General features: G+C 43.5%; 2 protein-coding genes across 12 annotated transcripts in view; one reads left to right on the forward strand and one right to left on the reverse strand.

The window, feature by feature from the left end:
- FLT3 (fms related receptor tyrosine kinase 3) overlaps positions 1-3,625 on the reverse strand; it is an 89,759-nt gene extending 86,134 nt beyond the window's left edge. The window contains exon 1 of one of the 2 annotated variants that reach the window (XM_037891594.2): positions 3,132-3,625. The gene's annotated coding sequence lies outside the window, so the exon portion shown is untranslated. Of the gene's footprint in view, positions 1-2,939 lie in introns of both variants that reach the window. The other variant, XM_037891595.2, reaches the window with a different exon arrangement.
- A 651-nt stretch (positions 3,626-4,276) lies between these two features.
- The window catches only part of PAN3 (poly(A) specific ribonuclease subunit PAN3), a 116,380-nt gene continuing 106,973 nt past the window's right edge, over positions 4,277-13,683 (forward strand). For 9 of the 10 annotated variants that reach the window (XR_006286359.1, XM_037891626.2, XM_037891630.2 and 6 more), the window contains exon 1: positions 4,277-4,688. Coding sequence is in view for 9 of the 10 variants with exons in the window: in XM_037891626.2 (XP_037747554.1) it covers positions 4,277-4,688 (412 nt within the window). In the remaining variant the exon portion in view is untranslated. Of the gene's footprint in view, positions 4,689-10,359; positions 10,427-13,683 lie in introns of all 10 variants that reach the window. The other variant, XM_037891645.2, reaches the window with a different exon arrangement.

The following is a 13,683-nucleotide window of genomic DNA, read 5'->3' on the forward strand; positions in this document are numbered from 1 at the left end:
TCATTTTAAAACAGCTTTTAAAAATGTTTTTGAAGCCTTTATATGATGAGGGAGTATTTTGATTTGTTTCAATGTGACATTTAAAATCCCACTCACTTTTGAAATTCTCTTTTCATACAAACTGTCAAAGCATCTTGATGGCAGCCCCTGATTTTCTATTTTTTATAATAATGAGTCTAAGCAAGACAAAAAGGAATCTCAATTCCATAGTAAATGTTTTCTTACCAAAATAATATTCATGGCGCTTAAAAATATGGGGATTCTTCTGCTATATATATATATATATATATAATTGCAAGGATTGTGTCACAAACGGTGGAGACAGTCTGAATGAGGAAGATTTTAAAAAAATCTTGAGATTGCAAATGACTCATTGAAAACCCACATAACAAAGTTCTCCATCCCTAGAATCTTTAAACACACCTTTAAAATGGCAGGTTTGCCGAGTCTCACTCATCCAAAGGGAGAATCCCTTATTTTGCATTAATTTTAAGTCAGTTTTCAAACATCTGTGAAGAAGGAATTTGTTTGTTTTTCAGCAAGGAATTTGTTTGTTTTTCAGCATGAAATTTACGGTTATGCTTTTGGAAATCTTTTCTGAATCCTGTCACAAAACTCAAAATGAGGGTGTGTCCAAACCCCCACCTTTCGTCTACAAAGGAGAACACACACTGCAGAAACAGCCTCACAATATTATTTAGTATTTACACAATGTCATAGTTGTACATGTTTCAGAGTAACAGCCGTGTTAGTCTGTATTCGCAAAAAGAAAAGGAGGACTTGTGGCACCTTAGAGACTAACCAATTTATTTGAGCATGAGCTTTCGTGAGCTACAGCTCACTTCATCGGATGCATGCTGTGGAAATCGCACAAGACATTTTATACACAGACACCATGAAACAATGCCTCCTCCCATCCCACTCTCCTGCTGGTAATAGCTTATCTAAAGTGATCATCAAGTTGGGCCATTTCCAGCACAAATCCAGGTTTTCTCACCCTCCGCCCTCCCACAAACAAACTCACTCTCTTGCTGGTAATAGCCCATCCAAAGTGACCACTGTCTTCACAATGCATATGATAATCAATGTGGGCCATTTCCTGCAGAAATCCAGGTTCTCTCACCCCCTCACCCCCCTTCAAAAACCACACACACAAACTCACTCTCCTGCTGGTAATAGCCTATCCAAAGTGACCACTCTCCCTACAACCTGCATGAAAATCAAAGTGGGCCATTTCCAGCACAAATCCAGGTTTTCTCACTCCCCCACCCCCATACTCACACAAACTCACTCTCCTGCTGGTAATAGCTCATCCGAAGTGACCACTCCCCCTACAATGTGCATGATAATCAAGGTGGGCCATTTCCAGCACAAATCCAGGTTTTCTCACCCCCCCCCAAAAACACACACACAAACTCACTCTCCTGCTGGCAATAGCTCATCCAAACTGACCACTCTCCCCACACTGTGCATGGCAATCAAGGTGGGCCACTTCCAGCATAAATCCAAGTTTAACCAGAACGTCGGGGGGGGGGGGGGGGGGGGGAGGAAAAAACAAGGGGAAATAGGCTACCTTGCATAATGACTTAGCCACTCCCAGTCTCTATTTAAGCCTAAATTAATAGTATCCAATTTGCAAATGAATTCCAATTCAGCAGTTTCTCGCTGGACTCTGGATTTGAAGTTTTTTTGTTGTAAGATAGCGACCTTCATGTCTCTGATTGCGTGACCAGAGAGATTGAAGTGTTCTCCGACTGGTTTATGAATGTTATAATTCTTGACATCTGATTTGTGTCCATTTATTCTTTTACGTAGAGACTGTCCAGTTTGACCAATGTACATGGCAGAGGGGCATTGCTGGCACATGGTGGCATATATCACATTGGTGAATGTGCAGGTGAACGAGCCTCTGATAGCGTGGCTGATGTTATTAGGCCCTGTGATGGTGTCCCCTGAATAGATATGTGGGCACAGTTGGCAACGGGCTTTGTTGCAAGGATAGGTTCCTGGGTTAGTGGTTCTGTTGCGTGGTATGTGGTTGTTGGTGAGTATTCGCTTCAGGTTGGGGGGTTGTCTGTAGGCAAGGACTGGCCTGTCTCCCAAGATTTGTGAGAGTGTTGGATCATCAACTTGATGATCACTTTAGATAAGCTATTACCAGCAGGAGAGTGGGGTGGGAGGAGGCATTGTTTCATGGTGTCTGTGTATAAAATGTCTTGTGCGATTTCCACAGCATGCATCCGATGAAGTGAGCTGTAGCTCACGAAAGCTCATGCTCAAATAAATTGGTTAGTCTCTAAGGTGCCACATAGTTGTACATGGTGTTTTCAGGCAATTAAGAAATGACAGGTCCCTGGCAGAAGATTTTAATTTAAATAACAGAAAACACAGCAAGGGTTGGCTGTAAGGAAATGGGGAAGAATGGGAGGGGGGTTACATCATCAGTGAAAGAACATGAGATATTCTCATTGTTATATACATATTGTATTAGTTCCTTTAAAAATAATATATTAGAATTTGAGGACAGTATCTACAAGAATAACAAAGGGCCGCTGGTTAAAATGGGAAGTTCTGATTAAAAACTGATATCATGACGCAATATGTGGTAGCCTACCGAGTTAGAACAGACAATAGTACAAGATGGATATAAAAAACAATGAGAGACAAAGTGGGTGAGGTAGTATCTTTTATTGGACCAACGTGTTGGTGAGAGAGGCAAGATGCAGAGCTATGTGTGGCTCAAAAGCTTATCTCTCATCAACAGAAGTTGGTCCAATAAAAGATATTACCTCACCCTCCTGGTCTCTCTAATATCCTGGGACCAACATGGCTACACTGCACACAAATAATGTAATTTATATATACATTTTAAGTTATCATCAGGATATATTTTTCTTCACACCATATATTGTATAAAAATACCAAATATTTAGCCATACCTGCGTATCATGGAAAATTGAAAACCCTGGATTTTCTTGTTGAATTACCCTGCTATCACCATACTATGCCTCACTTTCTGTCACTTGGTAATAATTCTAAATTTAATGCTTTTACCATCTGTGCCATTTGAGGGGTCCAATCCTACAGCCCTCACCTCACCCGCCTCATCTGAGGTCAATGAGAGTACTCACAAATTCATAATTTTAAAGCCGGAAGTGTGGCCAAGTCAGCCTCTCCTGTCTTGTCTGGTGGAATGCAAGCAAAGAAAATTGGTAACACGGTACACTTTCTTTGAGTCTGCATATTTTAAAAGAGGGTTTAGTTACAGAATACAGTAGAGATATCACAGAGAGTTTTTTTCCCCTAAATGCATTTTGAATCAGTGCCATGTTTGAAGGTGACGGGTGAAATCCTGGCCCCACTGAAGTAAACTGTAAAATTCCAGTGGCGTCAGCCGGGTGTTTCCCATTTACTTCAACAATTTCACATGTTATGTCAACAAACCATCAGACCGAAGCTGTGTCTTAAACCATTACTTAGCTAGCTACTTAGCTGCGGAAAGGTGGTGGAGCATGATAATCTAGTCTGACCTCCCAGATAACAACACAGGCCGGAGAACTCACCCACAGGAGTGAGGGCTGCGGCACCCCTCCCTGACATGGCAAGCGCCTCCCTGGTTTGTTTGTTTGCCCTGCACGAGCAGCCTGGGGCTGATCAATGGCTAGTCCTTCTCTCCTGCGCGCGGGGGGCTTTGCAGCCCCCATGGAGGAGGCGTGAACACAGCCCTGCACAACCGCCAGCCTCTGAGCCAAGCCAGGCGCAGCTCCTCGCTTGCGAGGGCCTTGGACGCTTTCACATGGTTCCCCTCAGAGGCCGCAGCAGCTCAGGCTGCGGCCTCTTGGGCGGTGTTTCCAGCAGCCACGAGACGGCCGGGGGTGCCCGGGGGAGGGGCCGTGTCCCGGGCCTGCGGCTGCCACACGCGGGGAGATGGGTCCGGCGAGAGGCGCGGGCCCCTTCCCCACGCCCTGCGCGCGCGGGACCCTCTGGCCGGGTCCCCCAGCCCCTCGCTGGTCCCGGATTACCCAGAACGCCCTTCTCCCGCGCATGCGTAGCGGGGCGTCCGCTCAGGAAGAGGAAAATGGAATAAACAAGCCCCGGGCCGGGCCCATTGACGAGCCGCCTCCGCGTCTCCCCTCCGGCGGGCTGAGCTGCGCGGCCCCTTTAAGAGAAGCACAATCGCGCCCCCGGCTCCCCCCTTCCGGAGTCGGAGCCCCGGGTGACGGCGGCGGCGGCTCCCGCGGCCCCTCCCCATGGTGCTGAGGCTGGCGGCGTTGCCATGAACAGCGGCGGCCTCCCCTGCCCGTCCCCGGTGGCGGGGGCCCCGGCGGGGGTCGGGGCGGCGGGGGTCCCGGGCCCGGCCCCCGGCGCGGGGCTGAAGCTGAAGTTCTGCCGCTACTACGCCAAGGACAAGACCTGCTTCTACGGGGAGGAGTGCCAGTTCCTGCATGAGGAGCCCGGCGCCGCCCCCGCCTGCCCCGGGCCCCCGCCCGCCCTCGGGGGGCTCCCGCTCGGCCTGCCCGGCCCCAGCGCCCCCGCCGCCGGGCCCGGCTACCCGCACGGGGCAGCCCCCGGAGCGGCGGCGGCGGCGGCGGGGCCTAAGAAGGCCGAGCTGGGGGGCAGCCACGGCGCCGGCGGCGGAGGAGGAGGCGGCGGCGGCGGCGGGGGGCTGGATGGACCGCGGCTGGCGAGTGAGTGCGGGCGAGGGAAGGAGACGACGGCCCAGCCCCGGCAGCAGGGCCGAGTCCCGGCTGGTGGGAACTGGCAGGGACAGGGCCGGGCAGCCCGTCCTGCCCCCGGGCGGCGGAGGGGGCTGGGGATGCTGGGAAAGGTGCCCTGCTTCCCCCCCCACCCCGCGCGCGGATACAGGGAGAGAAGGAGGATAGGGTGCTGGTTAGAGAGGCAGGAGATGGGGATACCAGGGAGGGTGTCCACCTCCACGCTGGGTAGAGCTGCAGGGAGGAGATGGAGATCTCAGGGATGGTATCCCCTGTGGATGTTGGTTAGGGGAGCAGGGGGGTGATGGGGGTTACCAGGAAGGGTCTCCCCCGTGGATGCTGGTTAGGTATGCAGTGGGTTTGGTGGGTGGCAGAGATGCGTGAATGCCCTTTGGGAAAGCACCTAGCATGCTGTGAGTAATACCAGAAGCAAATACTAAACCGTAACGGCGATGGCTGAGGCTGGTGGTTGGGGAGATTCAGTGCAAGTAGCTCGGCACTGTGTAAAAGGAAACTGGTTTAATTTGTTCAGAGATGCTTTGAAATGACCTGCTGCTTTGAAGTGACCTGCTGCTTTTCATATGTTTTTCCTCTTTACACTATCCCCCCAAAACCACCAATTTGCTGGTCCATGTGTAGGTGCACAAAACTTCTAATCTCTTCTGATGGTGCCTCAGTTCCCAGTTTTCATACACCTCTACCCCGATATAACGTGACCCGATATAATACGAATTCGGATATAACGCACTAAAGCAGCTCACCGGGGGGAGGTGGGGCTGCGTGCTCCGGTGGATCAAAGCAAGTTCAATATAACGCCGTTTCACCTATAACGCGGTAAGTTTTTTTGGCTCCCGAGGACAGCGTTATATTGGGGTAGAGGTGTATTTGGAATCTCTGTTAAATTTTTTTTTTTTTTTTTTTTTTTTACTAATTAACAGAAGCTTACTCAATTACTTTCTGGCTGACATCAGGGAGATCCAAAAGTGTGTAGGCAAAACAGGGAGCCTGAGTACACCAGCAGGTAAAGTGTTTTTGTATCGGAGTCAAAACAGGATATTCAAAACTTTCTGCTAAAGGTTCTGCTGGAAGAGAGATTAGCATGAAGAAGCTATTTGACTAGTAGCTTTGTAGGGTAGTCAAGTTGGGACAGTTTTTAAATGAGATTATTTTGATGGGAATCTTAAATTTCCCAACTGATACACTCATAGTATAGCCCTTCATCCTCAGATGGCATTACTTTTTTTTTTTTAAAGTATTTCAAATTAAGTCCCCTTTCTCACTCCTCTTCCTCCTTCTCCTCAAATAAGTGAGAATTGCAAGTGTCTGGGTTCCATATTAAGCTGAGTTACTGTCAGTGATGCATTTGCTATACTTGAGCTTTATTAGCTGTGTGCTTGAGACTTGCAGAAAACTAGCTTTGTAAATGACTTGGTCTGTAGTTGCAGCAGCACTCAGCATAGCAAAATCTTCTTAGCTGTGGAGGCTTTTTAAAAAAGGTTGTCATGCCCTTTTAAATTAGTACACTACATTTGGTTGCATTATGGGTTTGTGGCATAAGCTTAACGTTTGTTTGCATGAAGTAACTTCTAACTATCTAATGTTTTTTCATGGTACTTTTCTGAAATTCAGATAGTGATGGACAGTATAGATATAGCTGACAGATGGCAAGTTTGTTCATGGTATTAGACCTCTCTACTAATGAACTTTGTTGCTTTTGTATCTCTAACAGTAAATTACAACAATTATAGCAGTAAATTATTACTGTGGTGAGCCTGTTCCATTGAGTAGTGTTATCTAGGTAGTTAATGTGAGATTGACAAACATAGGAATGTAACACTGCCATGTGTACTTTTACAGGAGGAGAGGGTAGCACCATCTATGGTTAAAATTGCCCAACATTTTCCAGTATAAGACCCTGTTTTTAGTTTCTTATAATTTTGCCAAACTTGAACTGGTGGAACTGAAATTTTTGAAGCCAGTTGTTAACTTAGTTTGAATTTTTTTTGGAAAGTTTTTCAGCAAAAATGGTTCAGCCATTTGTCAGAACAAAGTTGGGGGGAAAATACACTGTTTTTCCACAGTTCAAAAAATTCTTACGTCCTTTTGCTAAGAAGCACTTGTGCGGCCAGGCTTGGAGCCGGAGTTGAAATTTGGCAGGAGGGTTTCCTTTATGTCAGAGATGTCTCTTTTTTGCTGTTCCTGTGAGGGGGAAGAAACACCAAGTTATGAGCCTTTAAAAATTTCGCTGTGCATATGTTCAGTATGGACTTGAGAATTTACCAGCTAAATTCTCTGAAGACTTTGTCTGTACTGAGCATGCTCTAGCCCAGGGCACGGGGACTGAGTAGGACTTTCCTTGTAGTTGCAGCTCCCTGCAGCTTCCTGCCCCAGACACAGGAACTGAGAGCTGGCAGACTTGTTTCTATGCCCTCATTGCTTCTCCTGCTGAGTCCCAGGCAATGTGGAGAAGGAAGCCACCTGGTTCAAATGCAGGAGCACAGAATGGGCAGTGCTAATTGAATGATCTGCTATTCAGTAGCTTATTTACTACACACACTAAAACTCTCCTCTGAATACTGAATTATTAATTTCCTAATGGGCATTTCTGCCTCGCTTATCCCTATAGTATCTGAAATCATAACAAATGTTTGTTTATTTTCGCAATACCCCGTGAGGTGAGGGAGTATATCCCCATTTCACAGATGGGGAGATGAGGTGTAGAGAGATCAAGGTCACAAGCATCCACTAAATTTGAGTGCCTAATTTGAGAAACCTAGGATCTGATTTTTCAGGTGGAAACTTCTTAAGCGCTTTATTTGTTCAAAATACAGTTCCCACTGATTTTAACTGCATCTGCTAGGTCCACACTACCCTCCTTCTGTCAGTGGTGTGCTGCCTCACCAGGAGCACCTCTACTGACTGAAGAGGAGCAGTGTTGGGGGGCTGAAAGCTAGGGCTCTCAGCCCCACACAATTCCCCACAGGGAACCCAGCTGCCTCCCGGGCTTCTCACCTCCCCATTCCCCTACGGGAGCAGGGAGCTAGGGGCAGCTGGGCTCTAGCTGCCCGGCTTTCTTGTCGGTTTCAAGGCTTCATGGAGCCCTGAAATTGAGAAGACAGCAAAGAGCCAATGTAAGTAACCCAGCATCTACACAGACGCTGCGTCATCCTAACTACACCATCATAAGCCCTACACCTCTTGTGGAAGTGGCGTTATTATGTCGGTGTAGTAGGGCATTTACTTTGGTGGGGCAAGGCTGTGGTGTGTACACTGACATATTTAGATCGAGGTAGGCTGTTTTATATCGACCTAACTGTGTAGTGTAGACCAGGCCTAGGTGTCCTTTTCCTTCTTAACCCTATTCTGGTCTTGTCCTCTCAATACTCCTTTTTCCTTGTCTTTATTCTTTATCAAGAAAATCCTTCCTTGAATTCTCTGTAGGACACTTCCGGTTAAAAATAGAAGTAGAACAAAATTTAACTTGCCCACAACACTTGAGGTAGTAGTGCTGCTCTAGGTCCCTCCGTTGCAGCACTGGTTGATAATTCAGACTGTCCATGATCTGAAGGTGGGAAGGGGCATGGAGACCGGGATCACGACAGGCTGGCCTGATAGTCATAATGCTGCTGCTCTTACAGTCAGCAAGCTACACGTTTTCAAGCTTACTGTGATGATAGTAGTAAGCAGCTGCTGCCACAGTAAAGGCAACACTACAACAACACTGTAGGGACCTGCATACAGTCACTTTGAACAAATTAAGCCAGTTCAAGAAATTCTGTTCTCTTAGATGAGACCTACAATTTAGGTTTTGTAATATTGGTTACAGAAATTTGTTCATAATATCTGTTTTTTAAAAAAGGTATTGAAGACTTAAGCATCACCATTGTTTTGAAACAACATACAGTAGTTAAGAGACTCAGAAAGACAATCTGACCAGAAAGCTAGATCTTTAAAAAACAAACAAAAAAACCCCCCAAAACAAAACTTGGATTATGATATTCTAATGCAGTGGTTTTCAAACTGTGGTCTGTGGGCCCTGGGCATCTGCAGACTATGTCTAAGGTTTCCAAAGGACTCTATTTGAAATGTAGGGGTCAGCAAATTAAAAAAGGTTGAAAACCCACTATTCTAATGTATTGTAACAGAATGGAGCATTATTTTAAATATGTAATTTTTACCTTTGAAACTATTTTTATATTGCATCTTACCTGCCATTATATTGCAGTGCACCATATTAAAGTTAAGATTTCATTTTACCCAACACATTCTACATATTGTGTCTAATTTGCAGTAAACATAGTTTTTAGAGGAGAAATTCTGGGGTGGGGGAGGAGGAATAATGAGTTAAGATTTTGCCATATTAGTGGATGCCAATGGTGAGAAATCCAGGATGAGATGTCAGAGAGATGGGTAGAAATGCAGGATTGGATAGAGACTAGTAAGGAGTGCACTGGTAGACTTGTGAATCATCAGTTTAGAGAATGGTAGCTTTAAAAACTGTGTGTATGACATTGTGCAAAGAAAAAAATGGAATGAAAGAAAGAGAAGACCAAAGATGGGGACCAGTTCTGTAGTAATGTATGGCACTATAACTTGGTGTAATGGGATTAAAATTAAGAGGGAAAAATTTAGGATGATCAGGAGAAACATCTGGGCAGTGAGATGATCTGGCTTCCAAGGGAAGTGGTGGAAGCTCCATTTCCTTCAAGATACAAAAGTAGATCATGATGCTAGGGGTACATCTACACTGCATTCTTAGCCTGGACTCTACTCAGTTTTGAGCCCAAACCTCTCTTCAGTGTACACACATCAGTCTGACTCGGCTCAACAGGATCCAGTCTTAGGACCCTTGGTGGGGGGGTGGGTCAGAGCCCAAATCCCGCTGTGACTCAGGTCCAAACCCTGTCATTTTGCAGTCTGGACGCAGTTCAAGCTGCAGACCTGAGTCAGAAGGACCTTGTATAGACCTGTTAGCAGGGATGTGAGACGCAGATCCAGCAATTGTAAGCCCAGGTTTACAGTGCAGTGTGGACACTCAACTGAGGGCTTGGAAACAGCATGTTACCAAGCCTGGGTCCTACAGACATGGGCTTAGTGTGCAGTATAGACATACCTTAGAAAAGGTAGAGTCGAAAACCATCCTACGCTGTGATAAGATAGGCTAGGCTGCGTGTATTTTAGTACAATCTGTAAGGAGTTAAAGGAGGACTAATTGCATTGCCTTTGTGTTGTGTGGCTGAATTTCTGAGTCATATTTCTGCTTTGTATTTTCACTGATTTCAGAAGAGTAAATCTTTTTAGTCACCTAGTTAAAGCAATCTGTTCCTCAACATTCTTCGCTGAGAATTCAGTGTTGGAAATGAAATACAAACTTACAAGAATCAGGCCCTGGTCATGGATTGTACAAACTACAGTCGGGTTGGATGTTTTGAGTGCTTACATATCATAAATATGAACCAACTCTGTATGGTTAATGGGTGTCCCTCCTCACCATAAGGACAGGAAAATACCAATAGTAATCTTAAGTAGCAGAACATTTTTACTGTCTTCCCTCTGAAAAGAAAAAAAAATATTAGCCTTTAGATACTCTCACTTCAAAATTTTGTATATTCTTAATAGTCCTCTGTTACTTTCTTTTCATCAGAATTTTGATGCAGAATATCATGAAGAGACAGTGTTTGGAAAGCACTTGGAGAGAACATATTTTGAAGGTGTGAGGATTGAAAGTAATTGCTGTGGAGTGAGTGTTATCACCATTTTAGTGTTGAGGTGTTGCTGGTTTTGTAAAAATAAAAAGGAAGAAATTACATGTGCTCCAAGGAGTTTGCAGTCTAGATTAGACATATCTATGGTATGCACATTTTGCAATATTGAACAGGAAGATTAGCTCTCCTATTAGTAGTAGTACTAGGGTATAGTTTGCTTATTTTATGTGTTTCTGTTTTTTCCCTTTTTGTTTGTAAATGAATTCCTGATCGCTAAGTTGGAGTGTTTGTAATAAAGGCAGTTAGTTTTAGTCTTGACTTGAGAAATGCTATATTTAAAAACAGGCATAGAAGGGGTATCAGAGTTAAAAGCTTAAAACAGTGGTAGTGACAATACATAGAATCACTTACTACATAATATAAAGCACATAACTTGTACTTTGAGATCCATTAAACAGTGCACAAATGTTGATTTTTAACTCAGGTTTATGGTTGTTGTTTTTAGATAGAAGAAATGTCACTACAAAATAAAGTAGGTCAAATATAAGCCCTACAAATATCATAATATTTTAAAGACGCTAAAAGCAGTTTTCCTAAGTTTTAAATGACATCTCTCACACACAGGTTTTGTGTCTGCTGCAAAAATAGATCTGGTTTTTTTACACTGCAATAGCTATCTCTGTAAAATTCAAGAGGAGACAAGCCACTGTAGTTTTTATCTCACAGTAGCTAGTTGAGTTGAACCCTTGGGGCAGGGTGGGGGAAGAGGGTTAATTTCAACTAGCCTACATAGAAGTTAAAATCTACCTGTTCCTTGTCTCCGACAGGATTTTGAATCTAGATAGCCATCTCATTGTAAAAACACACCTTTTGTTACAGACATAGCTATAATTTAGGATTTTAAGCAGTGATGGCAACATACAAGGTTCAATCTGGATATTACTTTTCCAGAAGTCTGTGATGTGATATGCTGTGCTGAAAAAATTAGGAACAAAGATAATATTCCATGTTTGAATAACAGAGATGTTTAACTCTTATTTAATGCTGATACGTAGTAAACACTTGAGAAAGGTTGTCCTAGTTAAAGATTAATGCATCTGTCCCTTTGATTAATCTGTAAGAAAGCTCTCTCTCTAAATATGAGACCTCGAGCAAAGCCAGGGAAGACCAAATTTTACATTTCTGTTATTTTTAAGATATAAAAAACAAGCAGAAAAATCTTCTTCCAAACATTTGTTTCAGACCACATTTACACCACATAAAGAAGCATAATAAGGGCACAAACCCAACTCTTTAGGCTTACCTTTCAGGTCCCATTTTAAGCATTATTTCATAGTTATGCAGCTCATGAAAAGCAGAGCTTCCTGTTAAGCAGGTGTACTTGGAGCTGCTCTCAACTTCTTTCAGTAATCCTGGAGTAAGAGAGAGGGAGATTTGACCATATTGCCTGTTAGTGTTTATATTAGACTTGCCCTTCATTTTCCAACATTGCATGTGATTTAGCCAGCTGAAAGTCACTCACTGACTCTTCTCAAAGTTTGGTATGTCTAGGCATTTATACCAGGCTCATCACTCCGGTTTCCAAACACCTAAGTTGTGACTAAATCCTTTGTAACTGAAAATATTGGTATTACTCTTTTTAAAATAAAAAAGCTGTTACTGTCCTTTGTTCTCCTGTTGTGCATGCAATCAAGAGTCTCTGTTTCCTGCTATGGCAGTGGAAGAAGTATACTAGAGGAGACTTTTATTCTTTATTTCAGTTATCAAGCTCAACTGCTGTGCTATCATAAGCAAGAAATTGCTTGATGGTTTTCTTTTTAAAAGTAGAAAAATGTGTTCTATGATTCTTTCGAAACTTGCCTTCCTTCACTTGTTTCCAGCATTGCCAAAAGTAAAAATATGTTTTGGATCTTCCAAGCCACTTAAAAATATGTTCTGTTTTATTAGGGCTGGCCAGCGATTTAAAAAAAAAAAAAAAAATCTCAGTTAATCACACTGTTAAACAATAATAGAATACCATTTATTTAAATGGTTTTGGATGTTTTCTACATTTTCACATGTATATTGATTTCAATTACAACACAGAATACAAAGTGTACAGTGCTCACTTTATATTTATTTTTATTACAAGTATTTGCACTGTAAAAAAACAAAATAAATAGTATTTTTCAATTCACCTAATACAATTACTGTAGTTCAATCTTGTTGTTATGAAAGTTGAACTTACAAATGTAGAATTATGTACAAAAAAACTGCATTCAAAAATAAAACAATGTAAAATTGTAGCGCCTGCGAGTCCACTCAGTCCTACTTTTTGTTCCGCCAATTGCTCAGACAAACAAGTTTGTTTACATTTGCAGGCAAGAATGCTGCCCGTTTCTTGTTTACAGTGTCACCTGAAAGTGAGAACAGGTGTTTGCATGGCACTGTTGTAGCTGGCTTTGCAAGATATTTACATGCTGGATGTGCTAAAGATTCATACGTCCCCTCATGCTTCAACCACCATTCCAGGGGACATGCTTCCATGCTGATGATGGGTTCTGCTTGATTACAATCCAAAGCAGTGTGGACTGACGCATGTTCATTTTCATGATCTGCGTCAGATGGCACCAGCAGAAGGTGAATTTTCTTTTTTGGTGGTTCGGGTTCTGTAGTTTCCGCATTGGAGTGTTGCTCTTTTAAGACTTCTGAAAGCATGCTCCACACCTTGTCCATCTCGGATTTTGGAAGGCACTTCAGATTCTTAAACCTTGGGTCGAGTGCTGTAGCTATCTTTAGAAATCTCACTTTGGTATCTTCTTTGCATTTTGTGAAATCTGCAGTGAAAGTGTTCTTAAAATGAACGTGTGCTGAGTCATCATCCGAGACTGCTATAACATGAAATAAATGGCAGAATGTGGGTAAAACAGAGCAGGGGACGTACAATTCTTCCCCAGAGAGTTCAGTCACAAATTTAATTAACACATTTTTTTTTAATGAGCATCAGCATGGAAGCATATCCTCTGGAATGGTGACTGAAGCATGAAGGGGCATACGAATGTTTGCATATCTGGCATGTAAATACCTTGCAATTTCGGCTACAAAAGTGCCTTCCAAATGCCTGTTCTCGCTTTCTGGTGACATTGTAAATAACAAGAAGGCAGCATTATCTCCTGTACATGTAAACAAACTTGTTTGTCTTAAGGATTGGCTGAACAAGAAGTAGCACTGAGGGGCCTTGTAGGCTCTGAAGTTTTACATTGTTTTGTTTTTGAGTGCAGTTA

This window comes from Chelonia mydas, chromosome 1 (genome assembly GCF_015237465.2).
Source record: "Chelonia mydas isolate rCheMyd1 chromosome 1, rCheMyd1.pri.v2, whole genome shotgun sequence".
NCBI lineage: Eukaryota > Metazoa > Chordata > Testudines > Cheloniidae > Chelonia > Chelonia mydas.